Source organism: Nothoprocta perdicaria, unplaced genomic scaffold, assembly GCF_003342845.1.
Source record: "Nothoprocta perdicaria isolate Ctin4 unplaced genomic scaffold, notPer1 scaffold_41, whole genome shotgun sequence".
Taxonomy (NCBI): domain Eukaryota; kingdom Metazoa; phylum Chordata; class Aves; order Tinamiformes; family Tinamidae; genus Nothoprocta; species Nothoprocta perdicaria.
This window is the reverse complement of record NW_020455655.1, coordinates 141,281-167,315: the sequence shown is the minus strand read 5'-3', so window position 1 is coordinate 167,315 and position 26,035 is coordinate 141,281. Positions and strand designations below refer to the sequence as shown.

The window sequence follows — 26,035 nt, the reverse complement described above, 5'->3', positions numbered from 1 at the left end:
ACCTTCAAAGCGGACAGAATTAATATATAGTAACATACTAATTATTAGTAACATGCTAATTATACAAATTTAGCCGTTCTCTTACAGGGTCAATTATTTTGATGATACATTGATGAGTAAGTTGGTAGTAGTTATAATTTAAGTCATATTGAATTTGCTTGACATTCATTCCAGACTGAAGATGACTGTTCGCTGACTAGTACGTGCATTAAAGCAAGTAATGTGTAACTTGGCAAGCGTACCTTGTCGTCATGGACTGTATAAAAATGTCTCGTATAATATAGAGGACTGCAAGGTCAAAAGTAATGCTGAGAAATACATGCAAGTACTCTGTCATCTGCTATGTCTGGGAGGGGTTTTTTGACCCCCATACCTGCTATTATTTGGTAGAATAATAGAATATAAATAAAAGTTCTTGATGTATGCATGTCAAATATATAGGCACAGAGATACCTTAAGGAACTGTTCCGTTGTTTAGTGTGTAGCCATAGATTCATCAGACAGCTTGCAAGAATTACATGTGTGATAAATGAGATGTGCAAGAGCCTCAAAACTCTCTCCAGCATATATTGTTAGAAGCAATGTAGCAAAACCTCTGGAGGTCTCTTCTCTATTTCAGCACATCAGTCACCTCAGTAAAGAAGGTTGTCTTCTCTCTGATAGGGTGAGGACCTTAAATTTTAAAGTCAAATTAATGTGTGCTGCTTGGAGTGAAATTCCAGTGAAGTTCACTTCAGGCTTTGATCTAACTTTACATTACAGACTTTCCTTATAGGAAAAATGTTATGGCTTTGCCAGATTAGATTCTGATAAGTTCAGATCAGCAGGCTTAACTGTACTTTACAGATAATTTCTCTATATTTTCTCAGCTTTGATAGTACAAAGTATTCAAAAAGGCATCCCAAATTTCACTAGTTTTTAAAATATCAGTACAGATTTAGTTCTTAAATGTTACCTCTGCTTTTTAAATGAACTGCTCTAGTGCTAGGAAAAAAACCCTTACATGTGGTCTTGCTGAAGCAAGAAAATACACATTTGGACTGGGGGGAGGAACACTTGTTCATTTCCTAACTTCCTATGTTGGAAAAGTTGGGCAGTTTGAGATTTACTAATCATGCGTTTTGGAATAGCTCTTAGTAGTTTGTCTTATTTAAAGCTTCTGAAATTGCAAGTTCTAATTATTAAGACATTTATATGACAGTTGCATTAATGTTTTGATGTACACTGCAATGCTGTACTGATGTATTACGTTTAGGGAGGGAAAAATATTTTTTCTTTTTTCTTAAATAACAACAACTCTTGAGAGAGATGACTTAGACAAACTTTATTCCTCCTCTTTTCTTATCAGGAAGTTTAGATGAAGATGTTGTGGTGATTGAAGCATCTTCTACTCCCCAAGTCACTGCCAATGAAGAAATAAATGTTACCTCGACAGATAGTGAAGTAGAGATTGTCACAGTTGGTGAAAGCTACAGGTAAGGCTTGTGTGTGTCTGTATTAATGCAATCTTGCTGTCTTCAAGTTTTTTGCAAGGGTTTGTATCATTAAATGCCCCTAAGGCATTTTAACAGGGATTCACACCATCTTGCATACCAAACCTTGAAATTTCTACTGATCTGGAATTGTTGAGATAACTGCCTTTAACATTACTGAGATAGCAGAATTTTAGGGAAGCAAATATGTTCGTTCAGATGCTGGAGATCAGAAACTTTAGGTTGGGTTGTCTGTCTAGAGGTTAGCAGAGCGTTTCTCTGCAAAGTATCCTAGTTTTTTGAATCATCTATTGCTGCTACCGTGTGTAATTTCCTATTTTTCCATGCCTCTTATGTACATTTTGTTAAGTATGTGTTTGTGTTTGATTTCTTTTTCAGAGTCCTTTAGAGTGGAGTTTCTTGAAGCAAAAAAAAAAAAAAAAAAACTGAAAATTCCACATGTGTGAAATGTTAGGGATGCTTGTATATTAAATAAGATTATGGATGTGAGGACGGAATTGTAAAAAATGAAGAATTAATATCCATTTGAGTAAACTCTTGAGCAGTGGATTATAAAAGCATTCCATCTGTTTCTCATTAGCTATCTAGTGCTTTTCATTAGTGCAGTTTCTTATTTTAATAATCAGGTCATCTTGGAAAAAAATCACTTTTATTGGAATAAATAGCACTAAAACTAATTTCAAGATAATTGCATATGTTTGATTAGCTGCAAAATCTACAAAATCAAAAAAAAAAACCTGCAAAACGAATAGGTACTCTGTCTTGAGAGAGTTAATTCAACTGTTTCTGGAATGCTTTTTTATCTTGATAATTCCAGATTGTCTTGAGGGTAGCAGTGATTGCCCAGAAGAATAAATTGCACCTATGGATTTTGCAAAACAATAGGTCTAGTCTGAGAGGATGTTGCTTGCTGGTTCTTCTCTGTTATCAGAGATGGCTAATTACTTGTCCATTTCTGATTGATTAACATCGTGAGAACAAAATGCAAATACTTGATTCTTCTACTTGATTTGTGAATGGCTGCCAGTGAGGTGGAGTTGGAGTCCTAATGAATCCTTACTCATTTGCATCCATATAGAAACTTAGCAGTTGGAATCACACCAGAAAGATGAGGTAGCATCTGCCAAACTGCTAGTGCCAGCTTTTCCTGAGAGTCCTCTTCTGGCTAAGAAAGGTTGTTACAGTCCAGCTTTGATTCTTTTTAGCACTAAACAAAGTAGACATTTTAGCCAGGCATACTTTGCATTACTTCTAGAAATGAACTGAGACAGTCATTTTGAAGTGGTATGGACTCATCCAGTGACACAGTATACATGCCAGCACATAGCTGACATTCATTCGTCATTCATAAGTAAAATATTTTCAGAGTAAATCCTGTTTAATCATAACAAGGAAATAAAGGCCAAGACATTTAACTTAAGACTGTCTTAATTCACTAGTCCTTTGTTTTTCAAGGAAATAGCAGGACACCTTAAATTTCAAAACAAGAAATTTTGGCAATAAAAGTTCTTATGAGGAGATGATTAGACTCTAATCCAGTTCCAGTGCCATTTTACTAGTGCCTTTTTTAAGGCACTAGATTAATAAAGCATATAGAAACATACTCTGAAGAAGACTATGTAGATGGGGTAAAGGGAGTATAGGTAGAGTATAAAGATAGCTATGGGCTCCATTGAGATTTATGTCTGGTGTGCATGCATGTGTGCTTGTTTTGAAGTCATCCATGTTTCTATATTCTTTTTCTCTCATGAATTATTAAATTGAGAGGTTTTTTACTTTTTCAAATTGGAAAATCAAGTCATTTGATTTATGTAAATTTATGGGGCTTTGATCAAGTGTGAACCTGCATATATAACATTGTAAAATATTTTGCCCTTAATTAAAGACAGTGTCCTCTTAACCTGACTTCCAAAGTATCATTGACTTGAGTGTTTAGCTTTGTATGACTAAATTGAATAAAGTGGATGCTAAGTGTAATACTACAGCAATAAAACCATCCATTTCCTTATAWATAGTACAAGCTTATGTTTTCCTTTCCTTGGGTTGCATTTCTTTTAAGTTTCATTACTTTAAGCATTGTACAAAAATGTGTTTCTTTTCAAAAAGAAGAAAAATAACATTCAAGAGATTGTTTCAGATTTTTTAAATTTAGGTACAGGAATAAACCCCTGGATGTATTCTTTTACGAGTAAGCATGCAGAAAGATGTAATATTTACAAATCTTTGATCTTATGCTCCAGTCATCACTAGTGGATCTCCTGTGTCACTAACTGCATAAGAATAGTGTAGGATTCGGAGGTTCTTGTATCCTATTAGCATGTTAAAGCAGAACATTAAATAATATCACTGTCTAACTACAACTGTGGGTTTTCATAYTGCGTTTTGTACATCTTCACCTGTATTTGTTCACAGGCCTAGGGAGAATAGTCTAGAAACCTCTAAGCTTTCCCTTTTGGATGTTTGATATTATTATAACGCAACAGCAGTGTTTGTGGAAACATCTTTTTAGGTTTAAATACCATACTACTCCACATTCACCATATAAGATGTTTTTCTAATAAAAACGAATTTCAAATAGCAGTGACTYGCAACTAACTTTAATGCCCAGCCAACTACTTGAACAGTGAGAGCAAAATGTATACCAGTACTTAAGATAAATAAGACCTTTATTTATTTTAAGGTCTCGTTCAACACTCGGACACTCCAGATCRCACTGGGGACAGAGCTCTGCTTCTCATGCTGCACGGCCCCAAGAGCAGCGCAACCGTAGTAGGATTTCAACAGTCATACAGCCGCTGAGACAAAACGCAGCAGAAGTCGTGGACCTTACTGTGGATGAAGATGGTAAGCTACAGTAATCTGGCAAATGTCGTCTTCTTTCTGGAGCAAGAGGGCCTGTATAAACAGAATTATTTGAATTTTAACGTAGCAGGTTTTTTTGTTTGGTTGGTTTTTGTTTGTTTCCATTTCAGCTCTTAAAACAGAGGGTGAGGAGAGGGAAAGGGGACATGGGGGATACTCCTAGCCTCTCAAAAATCTCATGCGTATTGCTAAAATTAAAAGTCTGGGCATTCCTAGTTGTTCTACTAACTCTAATTTTTCTTCCAAAACCTTGTTTGTGTATGTGTCTCAGGGCTGACTCACCAGACAGAAATTGCGGAAGAGGTTAGAACTGCTTCTTTAGAAACACATGATTATTTCAATACCATATTATAAAAGGAGAACATGTCACTGCTGCATGTGTTTAGGAGTAGTACACTTTCCAGATCTTGGAGTTGGTGGTAGTAGTAAAACACAACACACAGCAACAACAGAAGAACTATTAAAAGTTTATTAGAAATTTTCAGTGTTTCATAAGATCAGTTTTCAGGTATTGTCAAAAGGTAAGAAATTAAAAGCCACAGTCACTCACTAGGGCAATTTATTTGGCCATGTATTACTTCTAGTGTTTAATAGAAATTGATAGAAATTATGGTTCCTCTGCTTGTTTAATGCATCACTTGCTGGTATCTTGCAATATCTTTCCTTTAAGATAGAAGAGAATATGTTAATTGGAGATTCTTTTCTATATAGACCTATTGTGAAATACTCCAACAGCAATACTGTTGGATTAGAAATTTCATTTACTGCTTTAATATACTTCTTCAAAATCAAGTAATAGAATTTGGACATCAAATTCCATTCTACTCCAATTTGGACATCAAATTCCTGTTCCAAAAAAGATTCTTGATGGATAAAGGGTTATTTCTGAAGTATATGTCTTTAAGACCTGTTTTCTGCTACCTCGAGAGGACGCACATTTTTAGGATGCGTATTCTGGCTCTTCAAGAATATTGTCTTTATGAACATCAAATTTCAAAGACATTAATGCTGTCTTACAAGGCAGCTAACGCATATCATCATAGCCCTACTGATATCTTCAAATATTCTGCTTTTAAAATGTTGCTAGCTACTTAACTGAGCCTACAGGTCACTTCTCTACAAATGTTCCTGAACCAATGTCTCTGAAATATGCTGAAATCAACAATTTCTCTTGACCTAAGACTGGCAGGTCCCTCTGCCTTTTAAAAGGAAGGCTGCTTCTGAGGGGAAACGGAACAGTCTATTRCTGATAAAACAACAAAACGATAGCAGGATAGCAGGGTGGTTGGTAGAATTAAGAAATACCTGACCACAAGACTGCTTTCTGAATCTGCTAACTTTCTATCTTGAGCACTATGTGATCACATAACAACTGCATTTAGGCTCTAAATTATCTATATTCTCACTGGGTTTTTTACTAAATTAGATTTTAATACACTTCCCAAAAAATATTTTTCTTGAAATAAAACTGATTTATTGGAACACCACTTGAAAACCCAACAGAATGCAAGCATAGGCATCACGTTACAGACTTTATAATGCAGTGAGTTAGAAGACCCCAAAAAAGAAAGTTTGTTTATTCCTTTTCTTGCCAAGTTGCTGTTATAGCTRTTAGATTTAGAGAGAAATCTTGGAGGAAAACAAAAGTCGTTTTGCCTTCAGAATTTCAGTGTAAGAGAGAATTTTAAACATCTTGACTCTTTTTTTTCTGATATTCATGCAGACGTTTCTACTGAAGAAATAGAGCCTGTTTCTGATGGTCTTCCCTTTTATCTCCTATTCATAGTCATGTCATTGCCTTGTCAGTAATTAGGGAGAAATTTCAAACTCACAATCAAAAACAGGCTTTTTGAAAACTACATTTGAATTATGCCACCAGGTATCTTTTTAAATATTAACCTGTTTACAGTCTGCAGAAGGGAGTGAATATTATCAAGGATCTGGTGTATTTTGCTCAATCAGATGAAATATTTTGCTAGCTATTRTGTTATATTATCTGCAGAATGAATGTGTATGTAGTTTTAATGAAAGTCTCATATCAATGCCTAATGTGTATGTTGAGATTGGGAGATCAGTCTCAACTGGTCAGTTAACTTCCATATTTTATACACGTCAGGCTTTTGTGTTAGGACTTTCTCAGCATCTGGCAAGATCAGAGTCTAGAATTTCTTGTAAGACAGTTGAAAAACAAGCAAAAATGGCCCCCCTAAAAACTAGAGCTTTTAAAGAACATGTCATCTTTTTGTTTCCCTAGAGCCAGCAGTTGTTCCAACCACCTCATCCAGAGTGGAGTCCCAGGCTGTGAGTTCAATGTCCAGTACCAGTTCTAATACGTCGTCTACCTCAGAGCCGGCCTCTGATGCAGCTCCAAACATCTCCAACAGCCAGCCCYCCTCCTCAGCACCCGAGACTTCAACTAGTCTTCCCAACAGCAGCACTGCTGGTACTTCAGCTGGAGGTAGAGACAAAGAGAGGCYTTTAAACTGTCACACTGCCTACTAATGAATACTATGAAAGAGAAAGAGGAAACTAATCAGACTTCTGTAGTTAAAATGCCTGTGAGCTYTTAGGACTGAACATAGCAGCAGTAAGTTCATATTGGTCAGACTTGCTGTATTAACTTGAATACCTGAATATAGTCTCCTCAAAGTTAAATGAGGTAATGGAGGAGCATCCTTCTGCTCTCTGTTTTTTTGTGGTTTTGTTTTTGCACGGAAGGATTGATTGGTTTGTTTTTAAATATGTGTCATAGGAAAATTTAGGGGTATATTAGGATTCTTTGGATCTCCCCATGTAGGTTTTTTGTAGAGAGATATATACAGGTCAGCATAATCACTAGGCTTTGCTGAAGTGAGATTTGTCTTTAGTAGTATTGATAACAGAAGAGCTGTTAAGTGAAAAGAGAGGTATCTAGAACGTGTTAGGCATGAAGGTTTGAGGGAAAGACTAGATCTCTCTTTAAAAAACAAAACAAAACAAAAAAACCACCACTCCCATCCCTGCCCCAGCAACCACCTACAATAGAATAAGTTCTTGGAGGTGGGGATTGTGACAATGGGTATCCCTCTCTCCCTTTACATTGTAGTCATGGTGTTGGGGTATCTCACAATATCTCTGAATCATGGGTATTCTGCCCTTTCTTGCAAGTTAAATGAGATGCTAAAAAACAAAATTCCAAAACACACTGAAGGACCACATTTGCACATGAATTTAAAACAAAGTTTGAGACTAGGTCTCTGCACACTAGCCACAGGGCCAGTTTTTCCTCTTTCCTACTGATAAGTGTCTTAAATTAGTAGAATAATAAGGCAAGACTTTCTCCAATAGCYGTCATAAGTACATCCGTCTGAATGCTTCAGTTTTGGTCTATTTACAAGCATAGCTAAATCTTCTGTATCTGGTTTGTATATGTTTTAGTTTAGATTTGTTTTTCCAAACTGATAATCGTTTAGTTGATGTTTTTATTTCAGACTATTTTACTGTAATCAGTTTACTAATGTCTTTCTTTTCAACATCAACTTTGTTTAATTTCAAGATGATGTAAGAAGAACTGCATCTAATACAACACTGGAAACTGGCCCTCCTGCTATGCCAAGGTTACCATCGTGCTGCCCTCAGCATTCTCCGTGTGGAGGACCTTCACAGAATCATCATGCCTTGGGACACCCCCATACAAGCTGCTTTCAGCAGCACAGCCACCACTTTCAACACCATCACCACCACCATCACAACCCTCACCCAGCTGTTCCACTGTCTCCTTCTTTCAATGACTCCAGCTGCCCCGTGGAAAGGCCTCCCCCAGTGCCTGCACCTTGTGGAACAAGCAGCAGTTCTGGCACCAGTTACCATGACCAGGCATGTTTAACTTTTGTGACTCTCCCATCGTGTTTTCAAGTCATGTTATAGGGGTGAGAGAATAAATTAGGATGCTGAATTGTATGTGATTACTTATTTTCTGTAGCAGGCATTAGGAAGGAAAACTGAAAGGAAAATTTAAAACATGATCCACAAAAATGAACAAAAAGTCATAACCCAGTAAATAACTATTTGCAGCTGAGATCCTTCTGCTAACTGTAAGATGATAGTGACTACTTACTCAAATATTAACCCTTCAGAACTCTGCAGATCATAAAGCAGCTGAATGATTTATAAAACTACTACAGAAAGAAAAGCTCAAGTCTAGCTTTCTGTTTGTAAAAGTATAGGAGCTGTTTTTTAAAGACATTTTTTAAAGCAACTAAACCTACAGTTCTAAGATGATAGAGGTAAAAATCTAAGAACTGTGCAACTTTATTGGCAACATGCAATTAAAACATTTATACCAACTTAATAGTTCTGTAACACATTAGGCTCAGCCAAACAAAGTGCTCAGGCTTCTTGTTCACCTCTAAGTAGTTCAATGAATGCTGCTCTCATACTCACTGATTTATCCAAAATTGTTTTTAATACAATATATTGTAACTGATTTTGCTCAATCTGGAAAAAGAGACTATCAAGGAAAAAGAAATGTTACCTATACCTTAAGAATGTACCAGAACAAAGCCTTAAAACTAAAAAAAAACAAATTCCCATTCACTTATGGTAGTGTAGTTTTCATAATGATGTATTTAAAGGTGACTTTGTTGTCAATGTTTGAAGAACTGCTCCAAAACAGATGATTTGTTTACACAGCAGGCATTGCCAGTAGACTTAAGCAGCAGTGGCATAAGAAGTCATGGAAGTGGTGCTTTTCATGGGACATCTGCTTTTGACCCCTGCTGTCCTGGCTCTTCATCTCGAACTGCAATTTATGGGCATCAGGCTAGTGCTGGCCCAAGCCAGTCCATAACAATAGATGGGTATGGATCAAGTATCGTTGCGCAGCCGCAGCCACAGCCTCCTCCCCAGGCATCGCTGTCCTCCTGTCGACATTACATGCATTCTCCTTGTAAGTACTACCCTTCTAACAGTAAGTTACTTAGGGGTACCTGGGTACCATGGTGTGGGGGACAAACACAAAAATGGCTTCCCCAACTTTATATAGAGACTTGTTATCCACTTGCTTCAGTCTTAGAATCATCCTAACAAAGCAAATGCTGAGAAATGTAAGAAATGTTATCAAACAATTTGGCTCTGTGTATCAAGGAATTAAATGGAAATAATCTGAAATTTCCTATGAGATGTCTTTGAGTGGCAGATGGTAGAAGTTCTTCTTGAATTAGACAAGTTTAAAAAAAAAATGCATAAAAAAAAAAAAGTTGCTGTGTGAACGAGTGTGTGAGAAAAGATCCAAGACCTGACTTTGGGTTAGCCATTGTGATCTTCAGAAGACATTTTTGACTTCACTGGATGCATTTGAACTAAAGCATACCTATTTCCAGGAAACTTTGTCCTTTTCTTTGCAGTTGTTTTAATTACGCAAGTCTGACATGCACATATTCAGCTCTGCTGTCTCCTGTTGTTAATTGATAAGCAGCCTCCTAGATCCTTGTAGATGCTTTCTCTATTATTTACTAAGAAAATAGTTTTTATATCCTTTGTAAGTTTAATAATGTCTTTTTTTTTTTTTTTGGAGTTATGCCTGAGCAGACTTAAGAAAACAACTAATTAGTTTTATCGTGTGAGTGTGATTTTACTCGGTGTTACTGTCTCCTACAGAATTCAACTTATGTTTTTTCAAGTCTGTTGTTTGATGTTAACAAACATGCTAGGCCCAGGAGCTAGATTCCTTTCTTTAGTATTTTTAGAGTCTGAAGTTGAACGAAACGTCTAGAAAGATGTAGATTTTTTTTTCTTGAATTCTCAGTTTTCTTAAGGAAATTTTTATTTGTTTGACTTGAGAACTATTACAAATACATGCTTCACAAGAGGTGTTTAGATTAATCTTGTGACTATGGTGGTTACACACTTCACAAATTGAAAAGGGACTTCTCACAACATTATTTTCTTCAGCTTGCATCACACAGCTGTTTCTTTTCTCACCAATATTAGCAATTGGGGTATTTTGGGCTATTGGAAATTTGTGCTTCTTTTAGGGTATACTATTGAAATATTTAAGATGAGTAGTTTTGTAATATTACGAGCTAAGAAGTTGACTATTTTTCTAATATTCCTACGTTACCACTGTTTTCATTGGTGTAATAAAACTGACACACCTGTGTGAAGATGCTTTTTCCCCCCACCCTCTTCTCCCTTTAAAACATATTTAATCCAGAAAACTGCTACAGACCAAATTAAAAGTGCCTGCCGTTTTCATTGCAGATGCTTCTTTGACCAGACCTCTTCACCATCAAGCTTCTGCATGTCCCCACTCTCATGGAAATCCTCCTCCACAGCCACAACCACCTCCTCAAGTAGATTATGTTATTCCTCATCCAGTGCATCCCTTCCATCCTTCAATCTCTTCTCATGCATCTTCTCATCCTGTTCCACCTCCACCTCCACCACCAACTCATCCTTTAGCCAATGCAGCTGCTCCAATTCCACAGCATCTTCCAGCCACACACCAGCCTATATCCCATCACATCCCTGCAACAGCACCTCCAGCACAGAGGCTACATCCTCATGAAGTGATCCAGAGGATGGAGGTCCAGAGAAGAAGAATGATGCAGCACCCAACGTATGTCACAAATGTACTCAGAACAATATCTAAACATATAGTTCATTTCCCTCAGGTTTGTAAAATACTGCGTGTGAATCTCAAATTGTAATTGCATGGTTAGGAGCTGTTAGAGTTAAACCATGGTAAGGAATTGTCTTTAAGTCTAAACATCACAGCTGAGCGTGCCCTAAGACTGAACCTGTTCCTTTGCTTCTCTCAGCAGTGTCTTCAGGTAAAGTAAGAGATGCAGTGGGGTGTGGGAGAGGTGTGAAGCTTATGTTTCCCTCTACCATTAAACTTTTTTTCTAGAGAACAGACAGAGATTACTTTTCAAGTTGGCGTAGAAACTAAGTCACAAGCTTGCTTGCTTCTGAATTTCTTCCTTGAAAGTGTATTTTGCCTTGTACTATTAAGATCCTTTTCACATAATTAAAATTTTAAACTGATGCCTTAGAAGGGATGACTTACCAGGCCTTATCAAGATTGAACCTTAGCTTTACTGTGCTTTTGTTTTTTGAAATGGGAATAGGAAGAGAGTGAATAAAATCTATGAGAATGTGACCAATATTGAGATGTTTGAGATGTTTGATACTGTAAAAAGATACTTCTAGGCAGATTATATTAGTGCCAACAGTGATCAGGTTACTACTGGGTTGGATTCAACCACAAAGTATTTAATTTTAATTCTGGAGACAATGCTAAAGAATTTCAAGAAAGAGCTCTCCAGTTGTTGCTCTTAATTTGATTATACAAATTCTTCTAGTAGTTAGTTTATGRTGGATTTAAAGGTTAGTGCTTAAACAAAAGCTTTCCTTAACATTTAAGACAGTTTTTCCAAGTAATAAAAAATGTATATATGCAGTAACTCTTCTCTCTTTCAGAAAGCATCTCTCATACAGAAAGCATATTACAGAGCATACTTCTAGTTCTTTTTGAAGATGATGAATTTTTAAGAGTCTCATCACGAAACTACAGATGACATGCTCATTCTAGGAAAAAAATGGAATCTTCTTTTATGAAAATTTAGGTTTATTTGAATCCAGATCTGTTCTTTTTTTGTCATCTTTGCTGTGGAAATGTTAAAACTGCTAAACGTGTTAATCTAAACCCAGCCTATATGCACAGATATACCTCTTGTGTATGTCTATGACTACACAGTCATACCTCATAATTAATTTTGGAGGCTAGAACATTCAAGCCTCTAAACRTGGAAGAAATTTTAAGGAAAATTAGTGCTAATTGCTCTCTCACCAGTTCTGGAAGTGTTCTGATAATCAGGGAGTGGAAATGCTGTTATTTACAGCATTTCTTTGTCTCACTGTGTGTTGTGTTTGGATTTTTTTTTAATATAGAAATTATAGCCAAAACACTGCTAATAAGTTGTTTCTTGAAATTCTCTCTGAGGTCCTCAGTCTCAAGTAGTGTAAGTTCCTCGTTGCTCTGAGAAGCTTTTCCCCTAAAGGCTTGTCTTAATCTTCTGGAACTTATTCATTCCTGTGTCCTCTATTTTCCTCTGATACTCATACAAATTACATGCAAAACCAGTTTTGCAACGGTCTTGTCCCAACTTTGATATGAACTATATTGTACTCTTATAAGCAGAAATTTGAGGGTTTTTCCAGTSTGTCACAGAAAAGACAGGTTGAGATTTCTATTTATGCTTTATTTACAGTATCCTGGATGTGGCCAGCACACTTAGAATTTCATAGATTCCTTGTCCCAGCATCTTGAAGAGTTCTTAGGATATTGTTTCATTCTGCATTTCTAGAAATACCGTGAGATATTCATGGTCTTGTGTAACTTCTCAGGGCTTTCTCAGAATTGCAGGCAGAGAATAGATAGAGGCATTTTCTGTAGTGTCAGAAGTGTTGGTAGAACAGTTGTGGCTTCCTTGGGATCAGACAAAGCATGCAGAAGTGAATGTGTGCAGCTGCACTGCAATTTTATAAAATAAAGCTTTTCTTTTTGTGTGAATTTGGTCATTCACTTTGTGGTAAAACTGTGGGTTAGATAGCTCTTGCCTGATAGAAACAAATTTACCTAAGTTTCTTTCAATTTAAGATTCAGCTGAATATGTATTCTCATTTTGAGAGAAGTGAGCCTACATGCCATGCAGTTTTTACCAAAGGAACTGTGGAAGCCCTCTGGTTATGTTTCTTTGTTTGGAAACATTGCTCTACGTTTTTTTCTACCATTAACTTGAAAGTCTGAAGAGAGGCAGGAGTAGGAATAAATTCTACTGACCAGTCTATTCTGCCACTGCAGAAAAGTCATACTGCTGTCATAACTTATACAAGCATGACATTTCTTCAGAGAGGAGTCTGTTTACAGAGACTAGAATGATGTGCAGTAAAACAACACCGCATTTCTAAACATCTCTAAATTTACAAAATACCCACCAAAATASTGATCTACCCTGTCTAGTTTAAGGTGGCACTTAATTTGAAGGCAGTATGCTGCTTTTTGAAAAATCAAGATTCTTATTTGACACAGAATAAAAACTTACTCTCTGCATTGAATTAAAGGGAAATAATACCAATAGCTTTTTAATTGCTCTTTTTGTAAGAGCAAGGTGGTAAAGTAACAAAATTCAGCCAGCTGATACTTTTTTTAGAAGATTTTGTCCCAAATTGTAGTTGTTTATTAGCAGTAGGTATGATGGAAACTTTGTGCTTGTATTATGTGACACAAACATACTTTAAGGCAAATGCCCTCCAATTAGTTTAATTTTTACTTCAGCTCTTGTCTACCGCAGTTCTATTGTAATAAACTCAAGATGGGATCTGCAGCATAGCTGTGAATCATTCCGAATCTTGACATGATCCTTATGTGAACTAGACCACGTTCCATTTTGCAGTTTGAGGTTAGGGTTATGCACCTTGTTGATCCCCCTGTCTGTGTGTCGGGCACGTCAGGCCAGGTTGCAGTAGCCAGAGCAGTTTGCAGCAAATCTCAGTGCATCACCATATATGAAACTACATGGTCCATTTCCTGTTTGAATATTAAGTAGGTATTACAGTTAATTTCCAATTTATCTCTAAAGCTAAAATTAAAATACTGTATGGGGCTGTTTCATTTTGGATTGCTTCCAGTAATTCAGACAGTAACAGTTTGAATACAAATATTACTTTCTCCATACTAACGCACAGGTGAAGTTAACTGTTGCTGTTTTGTATTCTCTAGACGTGCTCATGAACGGCCTCCTCCACATCCTCACAGAATGCATCCCAATTATGGTCACGGGCATCATATTCACGTGCCTCAGACAATGTCTTCCCATCCTCGACAAGCTCCTGAGAGGTCTGCCTGGTCAGTAAGCAGATATTGCTTTAATGATTTTTTTTTTTTTTTTTTTAAACTTTAGTGACATTCTCTCACAACAAAAGACCTAAAATGTGTTGATAATGCTAGCTCTGGTTTCTGAAAGTGCTGTGTGTTCCTGTGATTTAAAATGCACAGGTGTTTACATGGCTTTGAAATGTTGCTTATAGTGCTCAATATCTTAAATATATTTCTACTTGAACTTTTCCACCACTTTTTAAAAATGGGCTTGGGTGGCAGTGACTGCAGAACTATATCAAAAATTGTTTTTAAAACATACTCTATACTCTGTATACTCTACTAGAGATTGTTCTTATTATTCTTCATAAAAGCTCAAATCTGAGTTGCAAGTTTATATAAAATTGTGTTGCACATGAAGATTCAAGTTTACAATATATTTATGATTTGTATAAAATATATTTTATTATTAATGCTGAAGCATGAGGGAGCAAGTGCATATGTGACTCTCGTTCCTGCATTTAATGATGAGCTACAGAGAAGACATCACATTGGTAGCATTACTGAGTGTAATAACTGCAGTTGCATCTGTACAGATTTATCTTATGAAATCTTCACAGATGACTTAAATAAGTTTTAAGTTGTTGTAAGACTAAGATTTTTCTGATTTGGAGCCTAAATAGGCTTTAGAAATAAACTGTCATATGAAAAACAGTTGTATTGATAGCTATGCTGTGTTCTGCACTTCCCAAAGCAGTGGAACTGTATCTTGGAGACAAGATGTACTTTTTTTTTTTTTTTTTTTGCAAAGCCATTTTCATTTGTGTGACAGGGAGCTGGGAATTGAAGCTGGTGTGACTGCAGCGACTTATCCACCTGGGCCTCTGCATCCTCACTTGGCCCATTACCATGCACCTCCTCGACTTCATCACTTGCAAATAGGGGCTCTTCCTCTAATGGTAAGGAAATAGCTTGTGAAAAATTGTGGTCGTTGGTTGTTTCCAGTAGTTTTTCTTAATTTGTAGGGAAAATTATTTTAAGATTTATTTCACTTAACTGGAAATGGATAGGTTGCTGTAAGAGTTAGTGATTCAGATGAAGAAGAAAATACTATGCTGCCCATTTTGTTCCCAGATAGGAAACTAGAATAGGCCGATGTCTAGTAAGATAAAGGAGTTTAGGACACTAACATTTCTAACTTCAGCTCTTGTAAAATGAAATATACCTGAATTAAATTGTCTCTTCCTTACAATGCATTGACCCTCTGCATCTGATTTTTCTTTAATGAGTTACAGAATGTTAAAGGCACCAATTTTCCACCTAGTGTTTGAGGATTAAAACTGGTGCTTAAAAAAAAAAACTATGTACAGCACTGCTGTAGTTCTGTCTAAAATTTTCCAGTAATATTTGGCGTCTATCAACCTAATTTCTTGTGATAAAACATAAATTTGTAGCATAAAGTGCTACAGGAAACAAGAATGGAGGGAGAAGTGAACCAGTTCCTTGTTGCATTAAGTTTTTTATCCACTTTAGGAAAATAAAGGAATATCTAAATAATTAGGTTTGTCACTTTTATAGAGTGATATGTTTCAAAGAATGTTCTAGCAATGTTTAGAACATTCCTAAGGTAGTTTAATTAAAATTCACCAAGACAAATTTAGTATAAGTCAGTGTGTTTTGACTTCCCATGTGGTATTTTAAGTGGTTAATTTGTATTATTTTACCCACTTAAACACAGATATACTATTAAAAATTGTGGACTGCTAAATTGTGTACAGCTGCTAAAGTTGTAATTAAAAACCAACATGTAAGTCTTATACAACCTAAATACCTCTGTTGGAGGCAAGAACTGACATCCAGAGATTGAACTGCTAGTTCTCAATGTWGTAGTAATAGCTGCTTCTTCATACTTTCTTTATACATTGCTTGCTCCTTACCACTTAACTAACGTGTTGATAATCTTCAAGTAATTTAGTGGTGTTTCAAAACGCTAATTCCCTGATGCACAGCTTGTTTACCATCGATTTCTTGAGCAGTCTATAGAATTCAGTGTTTAGGTCTAGTTACCAAAATTCTTACTACCTTATTTTCTTTCCTGTGAATCATCTATGCAAGTCACATTTTTTCTACTTGCTTACTTAGTAAGGTGTCTGTTTTTCAAGTAGAGGGTTTTTTTTTTTTTTTTCCTCCCCTCTTTCACATTTATTTCAGATGATGTTACTGTAAGGGATAACATTAGTTGCTATAGTTTCTTAATAAGAAAAGGTCCTTGTCATAGTTGGGTGAATTGCATTAGGAGGCTGCAAGTCAAACACCTTTTTATTATCTCAGTTTCTATCACCACAGAACTAATAAGTCACTTCTGAGATTTACTTCCATTAATCCAGTGAATCTTCTAGAAAACTCAAATTCAGCTGATCAGCCTAGTATGCAGAGAAAATGCTAAGTAAATTTTATTAGTTGCCTTATGAAACTTAAAAGTTAAACATTATGCAAACAAATAGCAGGGACCTTGTGTTTAATGCCTGCTTAGCAGTGGAAGGAAGAAGCTGTGATAAATATCCTCAAAAATMTTTGCAGAAGGCGTGGTAAATGTTTTAGGGAGGCTTGCCATTTTACTCAGTAACTGTTGCTACTAACTGATACAAAGTTGGATGAAAAAGGATTCTGTAGCTCTGCAGAAACAGAATATTTTTGTATCTAATTCTCAGGGCAGTAATTCATGAAGCCCTGGATGGAGGGATTATGTGAAGTGGAATTGAAGTTGTTTATATTTTGAGGTTTTGTAAGCATCACACTGACAGCATGTTTTGTGGAGTGTAGGCACCTGTAAGCAATATTTTCTTGAATGTTTGGCAGCTGTTTTGAACCCTGCTGTGATCAGATCAAGTGTTAGACCTTTGAAGTTGTGTAATCTGAATACATTTTAATAAGTCTGAAACTTGGAACACGAGGCRGAAGAACGTAAAGACAGGTTAGAGCACTGCCAGCACTAATGTATGCAGCGAGCTCAGAGCGTGAAGAATGCTTTTGATGATTCTACCTCTCCTGTGGCAGTAATGAAAGCTGAAGGTTTCTTCGTTTACATGTGTGTGAGAGCAGCAGGTCTGTCAACATAATTGTTTCTTGCCAGGCACCTTCTTGAATATTAAGTAAGCACTTTCTTTTAGTATAAAGTTAACTGGGTTGTAAGTGAAAACACCCATTTAGGTTATTATTAAAGAACAGCAGATTAAATTGGTGCTGTAACTTGACTTTTTGAAATGAGACTTAAGGAATTTGGGAATTGGATAGAGAAGGTGAACTGTGGTTAGAGATCCTCTGCTAGAGTTGTTAATGTCATGAAAAGCACTTCTCACAGTAAGGCAGACTGCACTGAATTCAATTTACAAGACCTATTAGTTGCATTTTTGATACAGATGTCATCAAATGGTTTTTTTTCCATGTTTTTCCATTATTTTTGATGAGAAAAAAGAAGTCCTGCAGTAACTTAATTAAAAAAAAAAAAGATTCATATTGAATCTGTATTCCAAAATTGCAAAAAACATAGAATTAATGTTCAACATCTCTGCGAATCCAAATAGAAAACAAGATTTTGTTTGCACCCTCTTAGATGAATTGAGGCTTTCCCCTGTTCATGTTGCTTCAGGATAAATCCTTCCTAAAACACAGTTGAAAGTGTGTCCTTCGTATCTACCTAGGCAGGGATTAGGCTGTTTCTCTCCTTGAGTTAATGCAGTCACTTTGATCAGTGTGACACCGGCTTTGAGTAGCGTGCATGTGTGTTCCTGCTGTCATCACTTCAGCGTTGTGAATGTGCTTAAGAAAAAAAAAAAAAAAAAAGCTACTGTCAAAGTGGTTATAAACATTTACCCTTCCTGGGTAAATATTCTGCCATCCTGAGTGAAGTATTTTAGGAACAATCAACAGAAGATCTGTATGTACATCATAACTAATATAACCATCAGGTGAGAGGCACAGGAGACGTGCAGAGGCTTTATCTCTTTCTTGCTTCTGGATGCTGGTGCACTTTGTGAGATGCTCTGTGAGTTGGTCGCAGCTCAGCGTGGCTCTGACTGCTCACTTAGTGCTGTTGAGGAAGGGCTCTTTGTGCCGATCTCAGCACCTGTGAGCACAGCCAAGTGCACTGGATGGGAATTGCTGTAACTGAGTGAGCCAAAGCCTTTTAACAGGAACACGAGTTTCTCATGATGAACTGTACACCAACCSTTGTGGCTAGCCAAAGTCCTTCTGTGTTTGTAGCTCCTGTCCAGGGAAAATTCCTTCCTCTGGAAGGAGGGAGGGGGTTGCCTTCTTCAGGGAGACCTGTAAATCTAAAGAGAAACTATTCTGTTGAATGGAAAACAGTAATGTTCTTCACCCAAAAGTGAGAAATATATTGAAACATTTTGCTTTCACAAAATAGATGAGATTCATCTGATTACCGTGTTTGAAAATAATCCTTAGTATGGGCCTTAGCATTGTAAATCCTTAATATTCCATTAGTTTCTGCTCATCAGAGTTTGTGCTGAATGTTTTTGTTTGCTCTGCTTTTTTTGAATAGTGACCCTGGGAAGAAATATAGACACACTTCACAGTTTGCTAGCTGTGAAACCAGGCTGAGGCAAGCCTTAAGGCTTCTTGTCTCTGAGCCTGGAATGCAGGTTGCTAGTGGGAGGGAGATTTCTGGATTATCATTCAAAGAAGTGGTTGGTTACAGTAACCTAACCATCCTCAGGTGTTCCTATATAGCTTTCATATGCTATTCCCTCCTTTTTTCTCCTTTTTCTGAGGAGTCTAGTGTGGTAACCTGCCCAGTTTTAGTTACTGGAGTAGACTTGAAAACGTACCGTGTTATATTGTTTGAGTAGCTGCGTGCTTTTATATAGCACATTCATTCAGTTTGATATCTATGAATTTTAAGCTTAGACCTGTCTGTAGGAAATAAGTGGCACATAAATATCTGACTTCCTGGATAATATTTGGGGTGTTTGATTTGTCGCCAGCCTAGCAATATTCATTGAGGCCCCCCTTAGAGCAGCAGGGACAGCACAGAGCGGAAGATATTTCTGAAGTCTGTTAACGTTATTTCCAAACTAGATTTCCGAATTAGTCTATTCCTTAAGCCTTCAGTGCATTCTGTTCAGGTGAACTGAATCTGTTAATTATTTTGAAGGTTTTCTAACCTATTTGTTAAAAAGTACTGCTAAAATATTTGTCATATAGTCAGTACTAGTCTTTACATGTCTTAATGGCTCAAAATGGCTCTTAGAAGCCCTGCTGTGAAGGCCACCCTTGGCACAGTAACTGCCTCTCCTGTATGGAAGGTGCAGGTGGTTGCATTAACTGTAGGATACTTCACTGGACACTGCATTTTGTTCACTGCTTGCATCTGCTAATATCCAAGGAAAGCATTAGATGCTTGAATATCGAGTGTATTTAGAGGTGCCTATGACTTTAGATTTTCAGATTTATCCAAGGTTTCAGTGTATATCTGTGTATGTGTTGGGAGAGGGCAGAGAGAGGGCATATTTCTTTCTTTTTTCTTTTTTTTTTTTTCTTTTCCTCTAAATTTGAAGGATATCTTAAGGTGTTTGGTTGTTTCAGTATGATATGGGGTACTGGCTGCCTTCCAGACTATTTGCCTTGTTTCTTTTGTGGTACTGAAAACTTACATTTGACTTGTGCTTGAGAAACCATAGGAGGTCCTGTGAGTAACTTCTTGCATAATTTTGAGGAGTTTTGTTTACAAAATTGCTTAGATATTTATGGTGTGTTTATATAAATGAGATTGAGATTATGATGAGATGTGGTGAGTGAGATCAAGAAATATGCAATGCAGATGTGGAGAGGCTATGATAGAGGATCTAGCCTAATTTCTGTTTTGCTTCTGGTTATGTTTAGAAAGCTCAGCGTAGTGTTGTGTTATGCTGTCAGCTGGAATTTTATGCTCAAGCAGAGGAATATAAATGAGTGATTGAATAATAGCAAAAGGATCTTACATTTTACGAAGTGAACAGTAAAATACTGAAACTGTTCTGAATAGGTTTAACTTAACGTCTGCTGTTTGACTAGGTACCAGACATGGCGGGCTACCCTCACATCCGTTACATTTCATCGGGATTGGATGGAACATCATTCAGAGGCCCTTTCAGGGGCAATTTTGAGGTTTGTAATAGAACAAAAATAGATATGTGCCAAACTATGTCATGAGGGAATATGGGGAGGGTATATGTTTAGAATATGGATTAAAAAGAAACATAAGGAAAATACCCTTAATTTGTAGAATAACTGCCTTATTTGGGGTTGGGAAGAGATACATAAAATATTTTTAAAAGTCAAGTTTAAGAGAGGAAAAAAAAAAAAAAAAGCCCTGGACCTTTTGCTAGATCTCTTGTTAGGCTCAGGTGGTCATTAACTGGCACTACACTTTGTTTTTCATTTCCCCTCCTATCCCAAAATAAGAAGGATATAGTGATTTGCAGGATGTGTTGATTAAAGGTACTGATGTTCCTGAATAACCAGGCCAGGATTCTGCTAGTCAAGAGTGAAACTTGGCAAATTTGATAGTGCTGTCCTGTTTGTTATGTAGTGCAGGAACTATTCAAAAATATATATCAGATGCAGAGAGTTAATGACCTAGTCGTTAAGTCCACTGAAAACGTTCAGTGACACTTCATGGTTCTAATCAACTTATTGCTGGAGAAAAAGAAATTGGTCACTGTATTATCACTTAATCCTCTTTTTTTCTTCCAAGACATAATGACTCTTAGAAAGCACATATTTTACTAATGAGTTTTAATTGCAATGTCATAACCAGACATATAAGTATTTGTGAACATACTGATAAATGTTCCTAGCTGAACAGTTTCTATTTTTTTAGTAGTGAAATAGTGTTTCCTGTGTCTCTGATATCAGTGTATTGTGTTTGTTTATGGGAAAACATCATTTTTCCTGCACAACATACCCTTTTTGTACTACCATTTGCCTATTCTTGAATAATTTGGGAACTGACAGGCACCTGTCACTTTGTTAAAGGGTTAGAATAAAATTAATATTTATTCAAAGTAACTCAAGTGTCAGTTCTTACACTGTTTGTTCCTTGGTACTTTTTAGGAGCTGATTCACTTGGAAGAACGATTAGGCAATGTTAATCGAGGAGCAACACAGGGAACTATAGAAAGATGCACATATCCACATAAATACAAAAAGGTGAGGATTTCTCAAACTGTGGGCTATGTTTAATAACTTTGAAGATGTCATAACACCATTTTGTAGCTTAAATGTGCAGRAATGACTTTCAAGGCCATGTTTTCAGTATATTGCAGTTTAAAGGTTTGTAAGCAAAACTTACGGAGTCACTCCTAAAAATGAAAAGTGCTTGGTTCATCTGATAATAAAGAGTTGATATCATTTGTTGAACAAAGGTTTTTTATTAATACCAATTCAAAATCTAGKTTTTAGTCCTTGTTTCTGCACATTCAAAATTCAAAATCTATTTTTTAGTTCTTGTTTCTACACATACAGATACCAAGAAGTGAAGAAAAGTGATGAAGTGTGATCTTGCTCCTTAGAAATTTAAAACAAGAAATACAAAAATCTTAATTTCTAAAGATAATGGGAAAGCCAGGTATGCCTTTTAAGCTTACTTGGCAAAGAAGCTTTAAAAAAAAAAAAAAAAAAAAAAAANAACCCACTTCGACGTGAAACTTAATAGCCAGATTCATACATGCAGTTTTGTTTAGTCCTACATTTTTTCTTAGCATCTTAAACCCAATATGGAGAGCAAGATCTCTAGAGCTGAGCAATACTTCTTCCTAGTCCTCCATTTCCTCCTGCATCTGTTCTCCAAATGAGTCAATAAAATGTTCCTTTCAGTTATCAGCCAATAAATTTGCTSTATTTCTGGGCTCTGTATTTTACACTGAAAACATTGTTATCKGTGGTGAAGGGGAAAGAATGACACGAATGCAGATGTTGGGGGCAAAGGGAAAATGAGGGAAAATGAAGTTTCAAGATAACACTTCTGAATACTGAAGCTAATTGCTTGAGATGATTGTTTCCAACCTTCAATGCCTCTAGTGGATAGCGACGAAGTGTGACTTTGGATTTTGTTTCTTCCCTCATCCCAGTAGTGGTGATCAGCTGCCATCTTCAGCCACCTTGTTTAATAACTTGTCCAGCTGTTGTGAATAGCCTGGATGGTTTTTAACATCCATCAGCAATTTGACTTATCAAATGAAATTAAGATTTTTTTTTAAGTTAATATTCTATCTAATGAATTATTCTTAAGACACATTTGCTATATACTTTTTTTTTTTCCTTCTTCTCTTTAGCGGGATCACATTTTGGAAACTTTACAAGCTTTGTACCAGGAACAGAATTTTGACAATTCAAGTTGTCTTTCACGTATAATTTATTATACCATAATACATAACTCCATCCACAGAGGTGTTCTGTCATTATCTGATAAATTGTGAATTAAGACAGTAGATTTGAATGGGAATATATTTGGCCTCTTCTTGAATGAGATTAAGGTATTTACATGTASACAATCAGTTGCAAGATCTTATTATACATTTGTAGTCCCCTAGGGTGTTTTGTGATTCGGCAAGAGTTAACTAAGTCAGAAACATCCTGTGGTTTTGCTAGTTCTTGGTTCAGTTTGGTTCAAATGTTTTTGAATAAGTGCTGCTGAAAATGTGAAAGCTTTTAGCAAATGTTTTCAAAGTAGTATATGTTGAATATATATTAAAAACAGATTTTACTCAGTTTGTCAATAATGTCATCTCTACTAATAAGGTAACAACTGATTGGTTCTCACAGAGGAAACTGCACAGCAAACAAGATGGAGAGGAGGGAACAGAAGAAGACACAGAGGAAAAGTGTACCATCTGTTTGTCTATATTAGAGGAAGGTGAAGATGTCAGGTAAATAGTACCATTGAATATCAGAGTATAATGCAAATGCTGTGCTTTGGGTMCATACTTWGTTATGGTAGACTACTCTTTGCAACACTTAATGTTTAGCTGTAGCTGTTACCCTGTGATCTGTCATTGTAACCAATAAATAAAATGAATATTGATGGTATTGGAGGAGCTCTTTAGAACTATTATTACAGCAGCTTCATAATTTTAGCGAGGTTGGTGAAGCTTGGGGACATGGTAGGGGAGGAGGAGGGAGGAATGTGCAGTACAAGAAGAGTAGATGCCTTAATGGCAAAATTCACATTAACATTTTTTTTCAATGTGTGTGTTGATATTTACATGTGTTATTAATGTAAATCTTTTTCTGTTCTAATGACAGACGCCTTCCATGTATGCACCTTTTCCACCAAGTATGCGTAGATCAGTGGTTGATCACTAACAAGAAGTGCCCCATTTGCAGAGTGGACATTGAGGCTCAACTGCCTAGTGAAAGTTGACATCGTTTTCCAGAACTCTTGTCCTCCCTCTCACTCCCTTTCATCCTTCCTGGTACTGCAGTCAACCAAAGATGGCATGACTTACCTGCGCAGATTTGGAAGCATTGAACCTAGAGTGCTGGCTCTGCTATATGGTACAACTAATGCTAGACCTACAGTTTATGTAGACAGTTGAGTTTCAATGTATTTATAAAACCTCTTTTCTTGTTTAGGTTCTACGTTTTTTTTCTTTTAATTCATTACTGAATTTTTGCATGGTTCCTTGTATTGCATTTGTTTGCACATATTATGGGCTTTGTGATCCCAAACTTGCAGGCAAGAATAGCTGCTTTAGTAAGTAGAATTGTGTGGTCTCTTTTTTTGGTTTGTTTTATATAGTATCGAGCTTTGAAAATATGATTTCACTCATTACTAACCTCGAATTCCTTAATTTAATCCTATATTTTAGTTTAATGTATAAAGATCATCTAGAAAAGGATAATATTATGTATTGAGACATTCCTTAATTAGGAAAAAATGGCTGCTGTATATTAACAATATCAGTTCTGAATTAAATACCATCTTTAATACTGGGAACAGAATATGAACTATCTTCAGTCTGACTGATACATATAGCATACTCATCGCCAGAGTTTTGTCTGATCAGATTTTTGTGTTTGTTTTAAACTTTCAGCACAATGCAGATATATTTGAATGTCAATATTAAACATTTAGACTGCTGTTCAGATTGTATTTATCATTTTCTTCCTATGTCTAGAAATTTGAATCCCTAACTTAATATTTGCTGCTGTGAAACAGCTCTAATGAACACTAAATGTTGATTTCAGTTAGCTGGATTGTAGATACTTGCAGATGGAAAGAGTTTGTAGGGAAATGGAAGAACTTAGTCTTTGGTCTTCTGCTAACTTAAGTTGAAGTATCTGCACACTTTTTTGTTGTTGTGTATTTTTATATATATATATAAAACCATTCAATCAGGACTTAGAGCTGCAGGGTGTGGTGGATTTTTTTTTTTTCTTTGATGGTTGTTTTCTGGGGGAGGGTTATTTGGGGGGAAGGGGCAGATATACATACGTTCATAGAACTTCTAAAGATCCCAGGCTCATCTTGGGATTTTTATTAGTTTTAAAGTTAATAAATTTAGCTAAATTCACCTGTCTCTTGTTTTATTTTTTATTAGTAAATTGAAAGCCTGTAAATTTCTGTAGAAACTGAAACACAAATGTGGTTACCTAGTTTTGCCTTGATCATAGATACCCTCTTTATAAATTACCAACAGTCCATCACTGATTGAAATATTTTCTATAGTTAAGATTTGCTGCATAATATAGTATATAGAACTAAGTTATAATATACTAACATTTTTGCCTTTGGAGGAAGTTTTAATCCACATCAGGACTCAAGTTGCTTATCAACATTCTTTCACACATAATAGAATAGTTTATTTAAATGTGCTCAATAGATGCTGAAAACTGCAAGAACATTGAGACAGCATTACTGTCACTTTGGAAAAGATGTTTCTAGGGGATCATATGTGAACATGTCAATAAGCTTGCATTAAGCCACCTGCTTTGTAAGTGGATCAAGTAATAAATACATTTAGTTTCTCTTGTCTTTGTCTTTCATATTCAGATAAATGTAAAACAGTTTACAGTAAACCTAGAAAATGAAATGTTATGTTTACACTAGAAAAAGATCCATTTATAAATATGACCTTATCTAATTTGATGCCTGTTTTTTCGTCTTGTTAAAGCTGCTTCCCTTTTTATTTTTTTTTTATCTGTTAGGAGTAGCATTTTCCAATGCAGTGTCGATTGCTGGCAACAGACTTACCACCTCTGGCACTGAGGGAAGCAATTTTTATTCCAGTGTATGTGATAAGTGGACATTTTCAGGCTTAACTGCGTTGCTAAAACTGAACTTAAAAACCACTTTGTGTTTGTAAGATAGGGCATATGGGAGAGAGGCAAAATGTCATTTGCTTGCTTCAAAACCTGACATGGTTTTATGCTAAAGCTTGTTGAGCATGGTGGCTGCAGGAAACTGAAAGTGGGTATGAAATTGAATCTGCATTGGTAAAAATGAATTAAAAAAAAAAAAAAAACTGGAAGAACTGGACAATAGAAACTTCCCGTTCTTCAGTGACCATTGGAAAGGAGGGAAGCTGGTTGACCAGCAGTGCTTGAAGTCTGATGATATTCACTTCTGTCAAAGTTTCCAAGAAGGTACTGGTGAGACATGGAGTGAAAACAAAACAAACAGGGCCTATAAAATAATTGAGACCCTGCTTATGTGATGGAATCCGTTTTGGCTTCCTTACAGGACTAAGAAGCACAGGTTTTGGGGATATTTTTTTAGGAATTATTTTATGCACCTGCTTTGGGTGCCTGGTACTAG

At 36.2% G+C, this 26,035-nt stretch overlaps 1 protein-coding gene across 1 annotated transcript in view; it reads left to right on the top strand.

Moving 5' to 3' along the window:
* Nucleotides 1-25,709, top strand: part of RNF111 (ring finger protein 111) — a 46,390-nt gene extending 20,681 nt beyond the window's left edge. Inside the window, exons 3-15 of the mRNA XM_026045694.1 lie at nucleotides 1,349-1,475; nucleotides 4,174-4,337; nucleotides 6,610-6,813; nucleotides 7,891-8,210; nucleotides 9,027-9,282; nucleotides 10,596-10,953; nucleotides 12,778-12,788; nucleotides 14,091-14,244; nucleotides 15,047-15,173; nucleotides 20,290-20,382; nucleotides 21,331-21,426; nucleotides 23,017-23,144; nucleotides 23,521-25,709. Of these exons, the coding sequence (XP_025901479.1) occupies nucleotides 1,349-1,475; nucleotides 4,174-4,337; nucleotides 6,610-6,813; nucleotides 7,891-8,210; nucleotides 9,027-9,282; nucleotides 10,596-10,953; nucleotides 12,778-12,788; nucleotides 14,091-14,244; nucleotides 15,047-15,173; nucleotides 20,290-20,382; nucleotides 21,331-21,426; nucleotides 23,017-23,144; nucleotides 23,521-23,638 (2,156 nt within the window). The 3' untranslated portion in view covers nucleotides 23,639-25,709. The remainder of the gene's footprint in view (nucleotides 1-1,348; nucleotides 1,476-4,173; nucleotides 4,338-6,609; nucleotides 6,814-7,890; nucleotides 8,211-9,026; nucleotides 9,283-10,595; nucleotides 10,954-12,777; nucleotides 12,789-14,090; nucleotides 14,245-15,046; nucleotides 15,174-20,289; nucleotides 20,383-21,330; nucleotides 21,427-23,016; nucleotides 23,145-23,520) is intronic.
* Nucleotides 25,710-26,035: the final 326 nt, after the last annotated feature.